Source organism: Bos javanicus, chromosome 7 (assembly GCF_032452875.1).
Source record: "Bos javanicus breed banteng chromosome 7, ARS-OSU_banteng_1.0, whole genome shotgun sequence".
Classification (NCBI taxonomy): Eukaryota; Metazoa; Chordata; class Mammalia; order Artiodactyla; family Bovidae; genus Bos; species Bos javanicus.
In genome coordinates, this window is record NC_083874.1 from 60,418,011 (window position 1) to 60,438,511 (window position 20,501).

Here is a 20,501-nt window from a genome sequence, read left to right on the forward strand (position 1 = left end):
TAAATCATTAGGTTATACATCTGTTTATCTTATTTATGTGTTATTAATGGTAATTGATACCAATTATGTTATCATTAGAATGCAGTGCATTCTAGTTCCAGAGCATATAATATTCTTTAAGCATTTTATGCTACTTGGTTGAAGATGAGAGAATTCTCATACTGAAGCAATCAATTCTAAAAAAAACTAGATCTGAAATCTGATCTACACAACTCCTAAAGTTCATTAGGGAATGGGAAGAGTTGAGGCAGAATATCATCATTCAGCAGTGATGCAACTCCAAATTATTTTTTAAAAATTGAACAGTCTATCTTAAATCTAGCATTAGCTAAATAGTATCAATTTTAGACCAACATATCTCCTCTCGTGGATGTTAGAAATCTAAACATAATCCTGTTTTCATTTAGGTTTTCTCTAAGTTATACAAACTTTAAGCAAAAGCCATAAAGAAATATCTTAGTAATGTTATATGTTTGCCAAGTATGTCTGAATAATGCCAACGTTAAGAGGTGCTTGAGCAAGATCTATATTCTCCAGAATTAAAACAAACAAAAATAATCAAACAATAAGAAAGAAAAGCACATGAATTTGGGATTGAGGTTGGAATAGGAGACAGTTTCAGACCTGGTTTAATCCTGAGAAAGATGGGTCCTGAGAAGTACTAACAGTCATGCTTCTTTTCCTCTTCCCCACTGGAGATTCTAAACACTAAACAGACAATAGAGGGTGGCAGTGCATCAAACAGTATTGCTTACATTGCAACAATGGCCGGCGCAGACAGGCAACACCGAGGCATTAGAGAAAGAACAGGGTAGCCAAATGCCATCCTTCTTCCACCAAGCACTGTAGGTTCTCACTTTTCCAAATAAGAATCACATGCTTAACAACATTTGAATTCTGGAAAGTACTCAGGTTTTTAATGCCACTATATTGTGTCACTGCCTGAAACAGGGATAGCAATGGTGACATTTGGCTCTTTAATTTTTTAATACAAAACAGGGAATTTGGATCTGCAATCTTTGGCACCACAATCTGCCCTTCCCCTAAAAAAAGATTGCACAGGGGGAAAAAAATCTTCAGTAAGGAAGAGGTAGAAGGCATTTAGTCACCTTAAAATTTATTTTCATAAGCATGCAGGGCTGATTACTGGAAGAGTTGAGCAAATTCACTACGGTTGGAGTGACTACTCCTAAATATCAAATTCAGAACAATTTTCCAAATAAGAAATTTGATTTTAAAAATCAACCTCAAATGCCCCCCCACCCCCAACTCTACCCACAAATAGAAAACTACTACAACGAGCTGACCAAAGAATCCAGTATCATACAACTGGCGTATTTCAAACTACAATACAGAAAACACTAAAAACCAACTACATAAACAAACACTAACCTAAAATGTTTAAGAACAACGTTCAGAATCTTAGGTAAAACACTGCACTTCTAACCCTAGGGTCTCTCTGAATCTGTGTAACAGCAAAGCAATTTCACAATCTTTTTAGTATCTCTAAAAGAGGACACAAGATTCTAAAAAGGTTTACATATCACTGGGCAATCTGGACTTCCTAACACAACTAAGTGATTAATAAGCTGTTTGGGGCAGGGTGGGGAAGCAAAGACATCATCTGGACTATCATTAAGTTTAAGACAAACCATGTACTGCAACATCAACATGCAGAACATGGATTACATGAGGATAGAAGGCCTTTAGCAGGAAGAAAATGGGAAGAAAAGGCTGGGAAATGGTCAAAAGATTAGGGTCATTCTGACAAAACTGCCTGCCAAAATTAAGACTAGTAATAGTTCAATTAAATTACCAGGTTTTAAAATAACAAGAACCTGGATGCTTCAAAGAGAGAAGCCACATAATATTTAAAAAAAGAAAAAAGATGTGATTTGGGAATGGCAAGAAAGGTTACATGTAGACTTAAACACCTTCTATCATTTAAAGCTCAGCTTTCAAGAAAAATAAAATTTAACTCCTAAAACCTGGTCAGACCAACATTAATGTCTCACGCATTAACAAATAATACCACTTCTAATGGTAATGGCTCCAAGTTGGCATTCATACAGGCAAACAAAGGTAAACATTTATAGCTAGACCTAAAAACATCAAACATTCCCTAATGACTAAATAAAATAAATAGGAATGTTCCTTCCAAAAACAGAACAGAACAAAAAACACAAAAAACCCCCAAGTTGTCCTGAAGTTGAGAATTTCTATCAGATCGTCAGATCATAACATGCTTAGTGCATTGCCAATGCTGCCTGTCTGCCCGACCTCAACAATTGAAAATAAAAGCAATTCACTCAGTAAAACTAATCATTGCAGAAAATTGTCAACACAATTAGTTTCTAACTGCAATCATGCGTCACTGGCTAAAACCCAATCACCCCGTAAGTTCAACCATTCTGTGGCCCCCAATGAACACTAATTTCATTGTATGAAAGTTCATTTCACTTGTCTACACTTTCCTTTGAACAGGAGAGAAGAGGGGTGGAGACCCCACTCAACTTGGCACCCAAATAAACTGTCAAACTACTTTTGAAACAGGTCCAAAAGTTATCCTTTTGAATACACAAATCCAAGGACTGAAGAATTCTCATTATCAACCTTGCTCAGTCAGCAAATGTTAACGCCATGGTGACAGATGGGTGGGACAGTGGTTCCCACACTGGCACAAGCACATATATTGCAAAAACCCACACTTCAGAAAGAAAGGTTAAAATCTGATTTTTAGCATTCAGGAAGAAAAGTATATGGGTATATGGGTTTTTTTGTTTGTTTGTTTGCTATTCGAATGAATGAAAAATAGATACAATAATATAGATGATTACATTTCATTATAAAGCCCTTGGAATTTCATATTTCCATATAAATAACTAACTTTGGTTGGGTTAAGTTGGAGATACTTTATTTCAAGTTACTAAGTTAATGGATTAGCCTTCAAGTACAATCTTTTAAAACAATTATCAATAGCAAATTCAACTTACTATGACTTTTTAAAAGACTTAAAAAGTTCACCAAAGTTTATCAAAGCCAATTCTTGGAAGTTTTATTCTTTGTCCTTTCATGCAAAGAACATGTGACTAACCTTATTACAGTGACGCCCAATACCCATTAGGAAGTTATCTGGTTTAATGTCTCTGTGTATAAAATTCTTTGTATGCACATATTCGATTCTACTGATCATCTGGAAAAAAGGGGAGGAGAGAAAATCAAGTTAAGTGATTTGCACTAAGAAACAAAAGAAAGCAACATACTGTGTCTCAATTATTTCAATATGTCAATCATTTTTCAAGATCACAAGTATACTTTATTAACTTTATTTAGAGTTCAAAAAGACAATGCTAGACAAAATTAAAAAGGACAACCAGCTCTGCATTTACCTCCAGACTAATGGATATACAAGCATAAACCAGCAGTTTCCTTTGAGCTTATTCTTTCAATATGAATGATTATAAACATGACAGAACCTGATAGAAAGAACTGGTTTTTTTAATTACAGAAGTAATAAATTTAGAATTGTTTCAGTTGTTCAAAATTATATAAAGTAAACGTCAATACTATGCCCCTTGAGGTACCTGGTATTACTCAGATCTATTTTTATTCTCTTCTATATGTACACACACAAACTTACATGTGCTTCAGAGTACAGGGATGTTGACCAATTGACAGATACAGTTATACACTGTTATTGCTTTAAACTACAATAGAAATAGTCTACTCATTTTATTTTTGTTCACTTGTTTTTAACTAATTCTATCCCAAACATTTCTAGAAGTTGGTACCATACAATGTAAGCATGTAACTTTTATGCAAATGGGGACATATACATGCTGGGTTTCCTTTCTGGCATGCTTTTCCGACTCTCCCATGATTTTTCTCCATATATGTATGATCATATCCTAAAACTAACAAACATGGCATTATAACAAGCTTTTCTTAATTTCCCAGAAATTCTGCCAAGTCAAGTGGTATGGTCTTACCATTCTTTTTAATGGAGATAAAATATTCTATGGCATAGATGGAAGTACTCCCCAATTATCCCAACTCACAGTATTAATGCTCATTATTTCCAATATTCTCTCACCATAAACAATAACACTAATATACTTATATATCCTTATCTATTAGCACTTCTATTTCTATGGGTTATACCTCCCCTATCATTGCAGGGGGAGTTGCTGCTTTGAAGGCAAACTGATTGCCTTCAGAATAGCCTATAACAGCTCATTTTTTCAGCACTAGTGTTTTTTTCCCACTAGCAGTTATCTCAGTTTTTTCTAAATCTTGCCCATTTTCACAGGTACTGACTTCACTTGTAATTTCATAACAGTTAAAAAACCTGCTCACTTTTACTGACCTTCTGGACTTAGTACTGTACTGTGAAGTCAATCCATACTTTTCCATTATTTTTTTGGCTTGTCCTTTTCTTGTCAGTTTTTAAGAATTCTTTGCATACAACAGACAATCTTTTTATCAGTCATTTGTTACGTAAACATTTAAACTTTTTCTTCTGTAATAGTTTAAATTTCTAAGTTATCAATTATGTCTACCTTTTCCATAAAATAAAAGTTGTATTTGAAAATGTTTTCCATGTCCAAAGGCTGCCAACATTATCTTTCTGCCCATATGTTTTTGCTCTTCTCAGTAGTGTACGTCAGGACTCTATTTTTACTTGCCTGCGTTTTCTCTACAGCTTTTATCACCAAGGATATAAATTCTAACTCTTATTCCTCTACCTTGGCAAACGGCTTGTGAAGGCAAATTGTAATCTCTGGCTTAAACTATACACTCAAGGAAGAAGATGTATACAATGTTCAAATACCATCTTTAGGTACAGCAGCAATTCATATATTAAATAAGTAAAACAAAACATTTGTCTCACTTTTTGTACCAGTCAAGTACATAAAGTATTTGTTCTAGCCAAGTAATACTTACCATTAAACTATGAGTATTCACTCACAGGGGGAAGGTCAGGCAAAAGATAAATTAACAGCACAAACTACAGACTACTCAAGTGTTGCCTGTCATTTACAGAGCAAGACTCAGCTGGTTCTTTCTTAAACAAGTGCCTTTCTACAACCCCCTTCCCTAAATTACATTATTTCTCTGATGTTACCAGAGTATCCAATATAGACTTTTACGACAGAACCTGTCCATTTTTCTCCACTAACTCTATGTTAAAAGAGGGAAGAAACTAGCCCTTATTTTTTGTACACTCCAGTGCTAAGTACAGTTCAGTTCAGTCACTCAGTCGTGTCCGACTCTCTGCGACCCCATGAACTGCAGCATGCCAGGCCTCCCTGTCCATCACCAACTCCCAGAGTCCACCCAAATCCAGGTTCATCCAGTCAGTGATGCCATCTAACCATCTCATCCTCTGTCGTCCCCTTCTCCTCCTGCCCTTAATCTTTCCCAGCATCAGGGTCTTTTCAAATGAGTCAGCTCTTTGCATCAGGTGGCCAAAGTATTGGAGTTTCAGCTTCAACATCAGTCCGTCCAATGAACACCCAGGACTGATCTCCTTTACAGTGGCAGATCCTAAATAAATGTTCACTGCATGTATGCCTATGTGTTACTGAGCCTACAGAATACAAACTCTTTTATTAAGATTCGCTCACATGTGAATTAAAGCATATTAAGAAGTCATGTTTTATGCAAGGTCCTTGACATTTACCTGTTATCTTTGACCATAATATCTGTTTCCTCAAGGTCTGTTCCTGACCCCATTCTCCCATCTTAAAATTCTTTAAAACTGGTTTTCTTTTTTATTACCTTTAGCTAAAAAAATAAATCTAGCCTTGGACTTTAAAACAATTTCATCTAACCTCAATCAATGCATAAATCCAATTCATGACATAAAAATTTCCATGATTTTGCTTAAATATTACCAATAGCTGAGAATCCTGTAAGAAGCATCTACTTGGTCAAAAACTGTTCATTAAATTACTTCAGTACCTTATTTTCCTCAAAAATATACCTTTTATAAGGGTTCAACACATAATACCATTCAGTTTGCTTTAATCAAAATTTCAATATATACATATTTATTTATATTTGCACACACACAAACACTCCCAAATCCTTTCTTCAAACAAAATCTTACAAAGAAACCTGTTATACTCAACACTAAAACAAATACACTATATGATGGGAGTAGCTCGAAAACTCTTAGTCTACAGGTGAATAATAAACCAGTGTAATTCATTTTTGTCTTATACCACAGGAAAACATCTACAAGACTTATCAGAGCAACAAACTTGAATGACTATACTTTTAACCCAAGGATTATTATACAGGGTTATAATACTCTGGTTTCTATACTGAAATTATAGTTAAGTAGTACTAAACAGTAGCATTTCTTAGCTTTTATTCTCATAAAAGTTTCACATACCTGGTCAGCTAACATAAGTACAGTTTTCATTGTGAACCTTCTTGAACAGAAATTGAAGAGGTCTTCAAGGCTGGGTCCAAGAAGATCCATAACTAGCACGTTATAGTCTTTTTCCTGACCATACCACCTAACAAAGAGGGAAAGAGGAAGGCGTTATAAAAAGCTGATTATCACTTAACATCATCAAATTTTAAAAACATCATCAAATTTTAAAAATATAAGATAGTTTCCCTCTAGGTTTTTATTTAAGGTTGTTTTCCTCTAGCTGATGACCCCACTTACTGACTACATTGCCCAACACAAAATAATGCATAAAGAGATTTTTTTCTGTCAAGCAACCCACTGTCCCATTAAGTTAGTACTTGTGTGGCAGCCTTAATATGCTTCTTAAGCAGGGCAGGTGAATTCTCTATCCATCCACCATTACTTTCTGTAACTGTGGGCAAGTTTCTAAACCTCACCTGGTCTTACTTTTTAATTGAAAAAATGAAGGAGATTTTTATCAGTCATTCCAAAATGTTTCAGAGAGTAAATATCCATTTTATTATAACTCCTGTTCCACTTCCTACCAAGTTCCATTTATAAGGAGTCATATTTTTGCTTAGTTCCAGATTACAGAAAATAATCCTATTACCACAAGGATGACATTCACTTTTTATTGGAAGGATCATGCTTTAATTATCCATTGTTATGTTTCTGTGGATACACATTTATCCCCAATAACTCTAGGAATATCAATGACTAATTTCAGAGACTCCAAGGACTAGGAATCACTGCAGTGATTGCAAGTTTCTGTATGTCTCTAGATCAGATAACGGTGGTTTCCGAAAAATACACACTATCATTTTTATTTTAAACTTAGCTAAATTATGAATTTTGCTTGAGGGAATTCCCTGGCAGTCCATGGTTGGTTGGGACCCCTTGCTTCTACTACAGGAGGCATGGGTTTGATCCCTGGTCAGGGAACTAAAGATCCCACACGCTGCATAGTGCAGCCAAAAAAAAAATAAAACCACCACCAGCTTGGAAAAAAAAACTGGCTTTTATCTAAAATGTAAACAAACAAAAGAGGAAGCTATTTTAAAGCTGTACTGAAGTGGTATCTTTAAAAACTCTAATAAGAAACTATACCTGGATTTACCATTTGCAAAGTTTACGTGTTTTAAAAAACGTCTAGTGTTTTTGTTGTTATTCAGTTTCTCGATCATGTCCGATTCTTTGTGACCCCACAGCACGCCAGGCTTCCCTGTCCTTCACCATCTCCCAGAGCTTGCTCAAACTCATTCATGTCCATTGAGTCAGTGATGCCATCCAACCATCTCATTCTCTTTCGTCCCCGTCTCCTCCTGCCCTCAATCTTTCCCAGCATCAGGGTCTTTTCAAACGAGTCAGCTCTTCGGATCAGGTGGCCAGAGTATTGGAGTTTCAGCTTGAACATCAGTCCTTCCAATGAATATCCAGGACTGATCTCTTTTAAGATGGACTGGTTGGATCTCCTTGCAGTCCAAGGGACTCTCAAGAGTCTTCTCCAACACCACAGTTCAAAAGCATCAATTCTTCGGCACTCAGCTTTCTTTATAGTCCAACTCTCACATCCATACATGACCACCGGAAAAACCATGGCTTTGACTAGATGCTTTGATTTAGGATTAGCACTGACTGGTTTGATCTCCTTGATGTCCTATGTAAGTGTGGTCCCATATTCAGGTCCAACGAATATTATCCCTAGAATTTTATGTAAAAGGTCACAAAGGGGCTAGACTTAAAAAATGCACATTGTTTCCTACACTTTTGTTCCACCTGTTCCTGAGGATTACTCTGCAAACAGGAAACATGAATAACTACCATCAAACACGCAAAGAGGAATTCATTTTCACATGTCTTTGCTGAAAAAGATAGCCTGGCTGGGAAAGAGTTTTTTTTTTTAACCTTACAGAGATTGTGCCCGAAAAGCAACAGAAGTGCCAATCTGCTAATGTCTGAGATTGTATCTAAAACCGTGTTCAAAGCTTCTGTAATTTTCTCTTTTCAATCCTTTGTTTTCCATACAAGAATTCAACACTCTTCACATTCATTCCAACATTTACTTTGAAGAAAAGCTCTCTCACACACAAAAAAGGTCACAGTGGTGGGTTTTTGGAGGGTGAGGGATAGGGGTGGAGGTGGGAAGAGATGGGTAAAACAAAACAAATAATAAATTGAAAAATAAGTGATAAAATGAAATACGGTTATGTTCTCCTTTCCTGATTCCTCGATTTTGTTTTCCTTCTCTTTTTTTATCCTTTCTGTACCTAACTGCAGAGGCAAATCTGTGCTGGGAAGCTATGAGGAACTTCAAAACCAATTCTTAACATTATAAATATCCAATACTAAGAATTATGGCAGATTTTTAATACAAATCTAATTTAGCTAGGTTTTAAAGAAAAAGAAATGACTCTAATCAAGAATACAAAGTACAGAAAATGCTAAGGAAGTGAGGGGAAGTCACTAAAAGTCAAAGGCAAAAGAGAAAGCACAAATCAACTCTCATAAGACTACATCTCACAAGCACATCAACAAATTTGTACCAACAGCTTCCTAACAAAATTACAATAAAGTAAATTTTACAAGCATCCAACCCAAACTACAAACCTGACATGTCAGAGGCACAAATTCATTCTTCACATCGTCATGTCATCACCTAACTTTACAAAGTACTTTTTGAGAATTCATATGCAAAGTAGGCCTTTAACAGAATACAGAATAATTAGAAACAAAAATCAGATGAATTTAGAAATTTACTTAAAAAAAAAAAAAAATCAAGTCATCAGGTATTTTTCTCCTTATTGTTTTAAGTGTATGAGTTTAAGCCCTGCTGGTTCAGCAGTAAAGAATCTACCTGCAATAAAGGAGACGCAGGAGACTTGGGTTTGACCCTGTGAGGAGAAAATGGCAACCCATTCCAGTATTTTTGCTGGGAAAATCTCATGGACAGAGGAGCCTGGAGGGTAAGGAATATATAACTAATTTCTCAAAACCTAAGACCTCACACCCTCCCCCCCGTGCAATCAATCCATCCAGACCTTATTACACACAGATTAGGTGCCAGGAACAGTCTTCTGCTTACCCAGATCATACTCATTCAGTTTCTACCTTCACCTCCATGTTTTCCTTTTATTCTGAGAGCTTCTAACTCTCCATTTTCAATCGCAACATCCTAATATCCAGCTGTCAGAGAAATCTTCCTTAAGTAGCCTGTCTCACACAGATCTCTCATTTCACAGAATTCTCATAGCCACTAACTACTGCTTGAATCCAAGATCTAACCCTTCGAAAGTACAAATATTCAGGTACTGTTACTCTGGTGCTTCTCTCTCTCTCCACCTGGTAATACAGGGCTTACTATTTGTTTTTTCTAAGTCTTCACAGAACCTGGGTAATGAGCAAGCACTAACCTGATTCTCTGAGATCATTTAAGTTTGCAGACTACCTGAAACACACCAAAGTGAAAGCCTCACTCCTGTTTCTGCCTTCGACCAGAAACTCAAGGTCCTATCTTTAGACATTTTTTAATGTATATAACAATGTGTTGTTACTAAGTACATACACTATGGTAAGAGGCTTCCCTGGTGGCTCAGAAGGAAAAGAATCTGCCTGCAATGCAGAAGTCCTGGCTTTGATCCCTGGGTGGGGAATATCCCCTGGAGAAGGGAATGGTATTCTTTAGTATTCTTGCCTAGAAAATTCAATGGAGAGAGGAGCCTGGAGGGCAACAGTCCATGGGGTGACAAAGAGTTGCACACTGAGCGAATGACACCTTCACTTTCACTTCACACTATGGTAATGTGCACACTATAGGTAACTCTGAATTTATGAGATTAAAAAAAAAAGACTGGTTTGATTTGGACCTTATTTAGTTTCAAAACATGCAGAAGAATCAAATAATTTAATGGATGAAAGTAAAAACGAAAGTACAAGGTCTCATTTTCTGTTTCAAATGTCTTTAGACTCAGTGTTGCCTGATCAATCAAGGCAACAGGCCAGAGAATGAGCTTGCAATTCAAAAAAATCATCGTTACTTACTGAGAGCATTAAGAAAGGTACCTTAAGGTCTGAAGAAAATTCTAGCAGAAGGCAAGGTCCATCTCTGATTTCATCTTGTTCTTCTAAACCCCTATCTAAAGTAATTATAGCTAAAAAATTAAGACACATGTAAAAAGCACAAACCTAAGATGACATATGTACAAGTCACTGGGGCTGACCAAAATATGCTAAAAGAATTCAGAAAAGCAAACAAAACAAGACAAAACAATGGGTTGAACTACATCTGTCCAAAGAAAGAAACCTAGTGAAAATGGTCTATTACCAGTCAGATCCTGAAGGAGGGATAATATTTCGATAGGGAAGGTAGAAAAGGATGTCTTAAGCAGGCGGCAAGAACAGACACAGGTTCGTATAAAGGGGAGAACAAGGTGACTGATATAGACTCTTGAATGCCAGGCTAATGTGCTTTAAATTTTATAGATAACCGGGAAAATATCAGTAGGCTATGTCTAGGACCTAATATAATTAAGTCAATATTAAAAGCTGGCCTTGGTATCAGTATGCAATATGGAACCTGGGGAGTAAAAGGAATGACAATGACATGAAGACCAATTAGAAGACATGGAGCTAAGGGTTTCTTTTCCCTAATAAATCTCTGCAAAAATAGAAGTATCTTAAAAAAGAATGAAATGAAATATTTTCAATATTGCTGAGACCCAATGACTTCCAAGAATAGTAAATCAGTGTAATCATCATAAATACTCAGTTCAGATTAAAGCACCTAAATATGTTCCATCCCTATAACTAGAACAATAACAGAAAAAGGAACATTTGTTTAACGTAGGCCTTCTCTTATGGCTTGATTAGTGTGATGGTTAATTTTGTGTGTCAACCTTACTGGGCTAAGGGATTCTGGAATAGCTTGTAAAACATTATTTTGGGGTGTCTGTGAAGTTGGCTCCATAAGAGATTAGCATCAGAATGACAGGCTAAGTAAAGAAGATCACTCTCTTTTGTTCTGAACAGAACAAAAAGGCAGAGGAAGAGAAAATTCCCTCTCTGCTAGCACTGAAATAATCACCTTCTGCTCTCAGACATACATGCTCCTGGTTTTCAGATCTTAGGACTCACCTGGGACTTAAATCTTTGGTTCCCCTGGCTCTCAGGCCTTTAGGCTTGAAGCAGAAATGCACTACTGATTTTCCTGGGCCTCCAGCTCATATAGACCACAGGTCCCGGGACCTCTTGGCCTCCATGATTGTGTAAACCAATCCCTCATAATAAAACTCTATGTATAATACAAGCATATCTTTCTTTATTGCTCTTTGCAGGTATCACTTTTTTTTTTTTTTTTTAACAAACTGAAGGTTTGTGGCAACCCTGTCTTGATCAAATCCACTGGTGCCACTTTTCCAACAGTACGTGCTCACTTTGTGTCTGTCACATTTTCACTATTTTGATATTTTTGTTATTGTTATATCGTTGTGGTGATCTATGATCTTTATTTTTGATGCTATTATTGCAAAAAATTACCACTTGCTCAAAGCTCAGATGATAGGCTAGCACTTTTCGGCAATATTTCAAAATTAATACACATACTTGCCAAAAAATTTGTGTGACTTTGCTTTATTGTGGTGTTCTGGAACTGAACCTGTAATAACTTTGAGATATGCCTGTATACAAGACTCATCGGTTCAATTCCTTTAGAGAGTCCTAATATAATAGGAAGAGCCATTTAGTGTCTTGTTCACAACTCTGTATTTCCAGCATTCAGCACAATGCCTTACAAGCAGGAAATACTCAGTAACATTTGCTGAATTAAAAAATAAAAAGCTGTATTAGAGGTTTTAAGAGGCTAGGGCACACCTGACGTTGCAGATGAGAAAAACAAAGCAAGGAATAAAAAAAAAATACTCCCTGTACTAAAAGTATAAAGTCACCAGGAAGCATCTACTCATCTTTGACTCAAAGAAGTCAAATAATAAGTAAAGTGGGCCTTGGAAATCATCCCTAAGAACAAAGCTAGTGGAGGTGATGGAATTCCAGTTCAGTTCAGTTCAGTTGCTCAGTCCTGTCCGACTCTTTGTGACCCTATGAACCGCAGCACGCCAGGCCTCCCTGTCCATCACCAACTCCCGGAGTTCACCCAGACTCACGTCCATTGAATCCGTGATGCCATTCAGCCATCTCATCCTCTGTCGTCCCCTTCTCCTCCTGCCCCTAATCCCTCCCAGAATCAGAGTCTTTTCCAATGAGTCAACTCTTCACATGAGGTGGCCAAAGTACTGGAGTTTCAGCTTTAGCATCATTCCTTCCAAAGAAATCCCAGGGCTGATCTCCTTCAGAATGAACTGGTTGGATCTCCTTGCAGTCCAAGGGACTCTCAAGAGTCTTCTCCAACACCACAGTTCAAAAGCATCAATTCTTCGGCGCTCAATCTTCTTCACAGTCCAACTCTCACATCCATACATATTTTTTTGGAGCCCCAAAAAATAAAGTCTGACACTGTTTCCACTATTTCCCCATCTATTGCCCATGAAGTGATGGGACCAGACGCCATGATCTTCGTTTTCTTAATGTTGAGCTTTAAGCCAACTTTTTCACTCTCCACTTTCACTTTCATCAAGAGGCTTTTTAGTTCCTCTTCACTTTCTGCCATAAGGGTGGTGTCATCTGTTGAACTATTTCAAATCCTGAAAGATGATGCTGTCAAAGTGCTGCACTCAATATGCCAGCAAATTTGGAAAACTCGGCAGTGGCCACAGGACTGGAAAAGGTCAGTTTTCATTTCAATCCCAAAGGCAAAGCCAAAGAATGTTCAAACTACCACACAACTGCAATCATCTCTCACGCTAGCTTTATTTTTCTGGGCTCCAGAATCACTGCAAATGGTGATTGCAGCCATGAAATTAGAAGACACTTACTCCTTGGAAGGAAAGTTATGACCAACCTAGACAGCATATTAAAAAGCAGAGACATTACTCTGCCAACAAAGGTCCATCTAGTCAAAGCTATGGTTTTTCCAGTGGTCATGTATGGATGTGAGAGTTGGACTGTGAAGAAAGCTGAGCGCCGAAGAATTGATGCTTTTGAACTGTGATATTGGAGAAGACTCTTGAGAGTCCCTTGGACTGCAAGGAGATCCAACCAGTCCATCTTAAAAGAGATCAGTCCTGGATATTCATTGGAGGGATTGATGTTGAAGCTGAAACTCCAGTACTTTGGCCACCTAATGCGAAGAGCTGACTCACTGGAAAAGACCCTGATGCTGGGAAAGATTGAGGGCAGGAGGAGAGGGGGACAACAGAGGATGAGATGGTTGGATGGCATCACCGACTCAATGGAGATGGGTTTGGGTGGACTCCGAGAGTTGGTGATGGACAGGGAGGCCTGGCATGGTTCACAGGGTCACAAAGGGTTAGGCACGACTGAGTGACTGAATTGAACTCATGCTAGCGAAGTAATGCTCAAAATTCTCCAAATCAGGCTTCAACAGTACGTGAACCGTGAAATAACAGATGTTCAAGCTGAATTTAGAAAAGGCAGAGGAACCAAAGATCAAATTGTCAACATCCGTTGGATCATCGAAAAAGCAAGACAGTTCCAGAAAAAATCTACTTCTGCTTTATTGATTATGCCAAAGCCTTTGCCTGTGTGGATCACAACAAACTGGAAAATTCTTAAAGAGATGGGAATACCAGACCACCTGACCTGCCTCCTGAGAAATCTGTATGCAGGTCAAGAAACAACAGTTAGAACCAGACATGGAACAATGGACTGGTTCCAAATTTGGAAAGGAGTACATCAAGGCTGTATATTGTCACCCTGCTTATTTAACTTATATGCAGAGTATATCATACAAAATGCCGGGCTGGATGACACAAGCTGGAATCAAGATTGCTGGGAGAAATATCAATAACCTCAGATATGCAGATGATACCACCCTTATGGCAGAAAGTAAAGAAGAACTAAAGAGCCTCCTGATGAAAGTGAAAGAGGAGAGTGAAAAAGTTGGCTTAAAACTCAACATTCAGAAAATTAAGATCATGGCATCCGGTCCCATCACTTCATGGGAAATAGATGGGGAAACAGTGGAAACAGTAACAGGCTTTATTTTTGGGGGCTCCAAAATCACTGCAGATGGTGACTGTAGCCATGAAATTAAAAGATGCTTACTCCTTGGAAGGAAAGTTATGACCAACCTAGAGAACATATTAAAAAGCAGAGACATTTTGCCAACAAAGGTCCATCTAGTCAAAGCCATGGTTTTTCCAGTAGTCATGTATGGATGACTGGTGAGAGCTGAACTATAAAGAAAGCTGAGTGCCAAAGAATTGATGCTTTTGAACTGTGGTGTTGAAGAAGACTCTTGAAAGTCTCTTGGACTGCAAGGAGATCTAACCAGTCAATCCTAAAGGAAATCAGTCCTGAATATTCATTGGAAGGACTGATGCTGAAGTTGAAACTCCAATACTTTGGCCACCTGATGCGAAGAACGGACTCATTTGAAAAGACCCTGATGCTGGGAAAGATTGAAGGCAGGAGGAGAAGGGGACGACAGAGGATGAGATGGTTGGATGGCATCACCATCTGGATGGACATGAGTTTGAGTAGGCTCCAGGAGTTGGTGACGGACAGGGAAGCCTGGAGTGCTGTACTCCATGGGGTTGCAGAGTCGGACACAACTGAGTGACTGAAATGACTATAAAGTGATGGTCTTAACAGGGAAATGTCTCTTCCTATACCATTTATCTTCCCATCTTTAGATTATCAAATCAGAGTCCTCGCTGAACAACTGAAAGTACAAGCACTGAATCAGTGCTGCTGCTGCTAAGTCGCTTCAGTCGTGTCCGACTCTGTGCGACCCCATAGACGGCGGCCCACCAGGCTCCCCTGTCCCTAGGATTCTCAAGGCAAGAGCACCAGAGTGGGTCGCCATTTCCTTCTCCAATTTTCATAGCATCTACATTCTCAAGACACTGTATCTCAAACTCAGTCTCTTGCCAACTCATCATCATCCTCCAACCTTTACCTTCCTTCTTATGAGGGTAGACGTTAAGGACCTGGTCTAGTACAATCTCACTCAACTCTAAGTAAACAAGCTCGAATTCCCCCTTTAGGTTGTTACTGCTAACAGTTCCAATCACCCTATTCTCATGTCTGAATTTCTTTCATTGTTCCTATATATTATATTTTGCCTTTCATAATATTATAAAAATTATAGACAGCTCTTCCTGTCCTTCAATAGCACCCAAATTACCATGGGCCAAAAAAATTAACTACAGTCAGTTCTTGTGCATCTTTTCCTGTATCTTCCTTCTTGCTTCTCATCGTAATCATGCCTTGTTGACTTCTTTTCTTTCCATGTTTTGTTTTTGGTGTGAGTGTGCACCGGGATTAACAATTCATTTACGACAGTTAAGAAAGGCACTTCCTACTACCCCTGTCCTCCTAAATTACCAGAATCCAACAGGAGGCTGCCCTCAATTCTCAATTTAAATTCCTGAGTCTCAAGAGTTACCAGTCCTCCTAGTACTACATTCAATAGTTGATTGAAAGGTAGAACCATCTATGAACTTCAGTCTTAAGACACTGTAACTCCTTTAACCTAAAACTGTTAGTACTTACAATGCTCTATTTTACTAATGGCATTTTTCATCACAAAAACAGAACCATAATGCACCAGTTTGACTATATTTTTGATTCATGGTAACTCTTCAGCCTTTCTGAAAGAGAACCAGACACAGGATTAAATGTGGGGCATCTCCTGATTTTCTATTAACTTGGTACACAAGACTATTGTGTAACTATCATTCTCCGAAAGGTTCTCTGCCCTTATTTGTTCCTTGGATTAGTGGCTTTCATTGTACTTTGAATACAAGACACCTAAAATTTAATAATATAAACTTATTTTGCCTTCGAAACATCAATCTATTTCCTCCTCTCACAATTTCACATTTAAAACACAATTCATATTTCACAAGTTCAGTAACACGAAATTTTTATTCACAATCCTTTGGACTTACCTGCAGATATACCTTTGAACTGGTTTGAGATCCAGAGGATTTTCACTAGAGAATGATACTCTATGCTGCTATTTGGCTACTGCACAGAACTGGAAAATCAAGTTGTTTTTTTACTTTGCTGCACCGCCACACAGGCAGTTGGGATCTTAGTTCCCAGACCAGGGATGGAACCACACCCCGTGTACTGGATGTGCTGAGTCTTAACCAAATGTACCATACCAAGGAAGTCTGAAGATTAGGTTTAGTAAAGAAATTTAGACTAAAGTTTAGATAGAACAAAAGAAATAGTTTTAGAGGTAGATATGATGATTTCAAGAAATTTTAGATATTAATTTTATCTTTACTTCACTGAACCTTTCCCAAAACTTCCCCAGGCCTTTAGCTGGCTAATTTTCCCATCCTTACAATCTCACACCCATGGGGGAGGATATTAACAAGCATGGAAGTAATTTAATAAAAACTGAACAAGACTAGAAGCGGAAAAGAAAACAGTGGATATCCACCAACTGGGACCAATCCTGCATCAAACAAATGTTTTTTATTTAGCCACAACGACCAAGAACTTGGGCTTCCCTGGTAGCTCAGCCGGTAAAGAATTGGCCTGCAATGCAGGAGACCCCGGTTCCATTCCCGGGTTGGGAAGATCCACTGGAGAGAGGAGAGGCTACCCACTTCAGTATTCTTGGGCTTCCTTGGTGTCTCAGCAGGTAAAGAATCTGCCTGCAACGTGGGAAGCCTGGATTCAATCCCTGGGTTGGGAAGAACCCCTGGAGAAGACAGCAGCTACCCGCTCCAGTATTCTGGCCTGTAGAATTCCATGGACCGTATAGTCTGTGGGGTCACAAAAGTCAGATACGACTGAGCAACTTCCAGTTTCACCAAAAATCTGCTCAAACAAGTTATATGTGGGTGGGTGGGAGTTGGAGTCACTAGTTTTGCATCAGGAGTTCTAAATCTTTTTTTGTTGTCTTGGACTCCCCCCGCCCCACATCTTTGTCTAATGAGGCCTATTGATCCCTTCTCAGAGTATTTTAAAAGCATAATATGTAGCATTATAAAGGAAACTAATTTTAGAGCGATTCAGTTACCATAAAATTACTTTAAAATCGATCTTGATATAGTAAAATACATGCTCTTTATTAAAGCACTACATAATACAATTTAGGGGCAAGTCTGATTAGTACTATAATTTTGAAGTATGATGGGAATGAAGACTATTTTGAGATTCATGCAACAATGTGATACAAAAATATCTGTGATTTCTATTGGTGACAAAGCCACAGGTACTGTCTAAACTAGTGAGGCACTTGAAAATAAACTCTGGAATTTTTTTTCATCCAACTCACTGATCTCTTGAAGGAAAGAATGATATCCCTGAACCAAGTTAAGAACCCTGTTCTAAACAGTTTTATTTTTTTTTTAATTTCTGGTGGTGTTGGGTCTTTGTTACTGTGTGCAGGCTTTTCTCTAGTTGTGAGCCGGGGCTACTCTCTGGTTGCAGAGCGCGGGCTCTGGGATACCCAGGCTTCAGTAGTTGCAGCTCCTGGGCTCTAGGGCACAGGTTCAGTAGTTGTGGTGCTGGGGCTTAGTTGCTCTGCGGCATGTGGGATCTTCCCAGATCAGGGATCGAATCCATGTCTCCTGTGTTGGCAAGTGGATTCTTTACCACTGAGCCACCAGGAAGCCCCTCTAAACAGATTTTTAAGGTAAAGAGACTGTAGATTAAGATCTAAAACTTGTGCAGCGCGTTTCACTCAGCCAATAATAATGTCAACTAAGATGATTCATTTTCCTTCTTCATCCTAACCCTCTTACCTGCTACTACTAACCCTCTGCTGACAATATGACCCCTAAGATCTTTGAATTATGCTGTAAGATTTCCATTTCTCAGTCTTCCTGTTCCTTGCCCTCTGCTTTAAAACATGCATAGACGTTTCTTAACCTGCCAATTTTTAAAAACACAAACAAATGTGCCTTGATACTTGGAAATACCTACTACGAAAGTTCCTGTTCGTTTACCCTTTCAAAATTTATGGTGGCTAACAAGACAAAACCAAGTAATTTTTGCTCTCATAGTTTATACCACAGTCTGTGTAGGCAAATGATGAGAGAAACTGATGGTGAAAGGTACAAATTATGGGGACCCAATCAATTTTTTAGAGGGAAGCTTTAGGGAAAACCTTTCAATGAACAAGTAAAGTTGATTCTTGAAGCATAAACAGAAGATGGACAGGTAAAGAGGTGGGTAGGGGTTAGGACTACACACTAAGCTTTGTTATTCACAAGAAACTGAAAACAGCCAGCATTGTTGGTACATAGTAAGACAAGATCACCCTATTTTCTTGTTCACAGGTAACTTATTAAAAATCTAGTCTGTATCTGCCATCTTACTTTTATTTTTTTTTCTTGGTTCCCTGTATAATGGTTATCATTCTCATCTCTTCATACTGCCCAATATTATATTTCAAAGATCACAAATGGTTCTTGCTGTCACTGCTTTCTCTAGCCTTGGATACAGTTGTACTGGAAGACAATATGTGAAGAACTGGAACCTCCAGGGGAATACAAGTATTAAAATATACTTTTCCACTGGGAAGTAGGACAATACATCTGTAGTTTTCACAATACCAATCTTAAAGGGTTGATCAAATCTTTTTTAATAAGCAAACATATAGAAAGTAGACAAGTGGCTATCTAGGCCTAATAGGATATGGAGAGTGATCACTAATGTGTTCAAGGTTTTTGGGGGGCAGGAGGGGATGAAAGTATTCTTTAACTGTATTACGGTGATGGATGGCAGCACAACTCTGTACATATAGTAAAAAACAATGAATTGCACACTTTAAGTTGATGATGCTTACATATATAGTCTCACTAAAACTGTTAAAAATCCTTTACTAAAATCTGCTCTTCAAGTCTGATTCAACACTTATTAAGCAGCTGCTATGTGTGTGACACTGCCAAAAAGGATGCCAAAAGCATCTTAAGGTCTAGAAGAACTGGTGACAAGTACAATATAAAAGCAACAATAAAGTAAATATGAAATATAGAGGAGTTAAGTAATTTATTCAGAGAAGATAAAAGGGAAGCCTTCTTAGAAAAGTTGGCATCTGAGCTAAATTTTGAAAGATGCCTTTCTACATAGTCCCCTAGTTTCAGTCACTCTTCTACAGTTTCGTGGTGCCATTTCTCGTCCCTCCCCCATTACATACACCAAAAAAGCAAAGTTTCATATACAATAAGAAACTCCAAAAATCTGGCCTCTGCCTGTCCTTTAAAACTGGCTTCCACTGACTGTAACATCCCATTATGGCAACTCTCCTCTTGCCTTGATTAACTTTGCATTTCCACCAAAGAATTCAGTCCTTACCTCTCAATTTCCTGTCTCTACTATCACTTCTACACTGATCTTGCTCAGTGTAAGAATAAACACCAGTCCTAATTCCCTAGCTGAGGTTTAGGTCTGTATCTCTGCTAACTTAATTATACAAGAGCTAAGCCTGGGATATCCTATCAGCTTAAACTCAACATGTCCAAAGATATAACCATCAATGCTATTTTCAAAATATCAAAATTAGGCCCCAGAGGGATTTCCCTGGAAGTCCAGCGGTTAGGACTCTACACTTCCAATGCAGGGGGCAGGGGTTGGATCCCTGGTCAGGGAATTAAGATCCCACATTATGCATGGTGCAGCCAAATAAAAACAAAACAAAACTGGGTTCCCTTTTCCTTCTTCCTAAATTAAATTTCAAATTCTTAAGGCTGAAATGATTTACCTCCACTCCTTAAAAGAAAGTATGAGAAAACACACATTAAAGTCTTAGGGTAAGTAAGTCCGGAAATCAAAGTATCTCTCAATACACTATTTAGAGACTAAATAGTGTACCACTTTCTTTAGGGTACTTTTAGCAATATAGGAATCATTTGTATTAAAGACAGTTTTACATATAAAGATCTAGGAGAACAAATAATTTTGGCTGGATGAAACATTCCCCCTCCACACATACTACATTAATTAATTTGCTTAGTAAATCCTTCGTTAAGTAGATTAT

The 20,501-nt window shown here is 38.0% G+C and overlaps 1 protein-coding gene across 13 annotated transcripts in view; it reads right to left on the minus strand.

Annotated features, from left to right (window-relative positions):
- The window catches only part of CSNK1A1 (casein kinase 1 alpha 1), a 49,600-nt gene that overhangs the window by 18,283 nt on the left and 10,816 nt on the right, over nucleotides 1-20,501 (minus strand). For 8 of the 13 annotated variants that reach the window (XR_009737643.1, XM_061423996.1, XM_061423993.1 and 5 more), the window contains exons 3-5: nucleotides 6,401-6,527; nucleotides 3,095-3,193; nucleotides 625-708 (exon numbers count right to left, since the gene is read on the minus strand). Coding sequence is in view for 12 of the 13 variants with exons in the window: in XM_061423996.1 (XP_061279980.1) it covers nucleotides 625-708; nucleotides 3,095-3,193; nucleotides 6,401-6,527 (310 nt within the window). In the remaining variant the exon portion in view is untranslated. The remainder of the gene's footprint in view (nucleotides 1-624; nucleotides 709-3,094; nucleotides 3,194-6,400; nucleotides 6,528-20,501) is intronic. The other 5 variants (XM_061424001.1, XM_061423999.1, XM_061423997.1 and 2 more) reach the window with 1 other exon arrangement.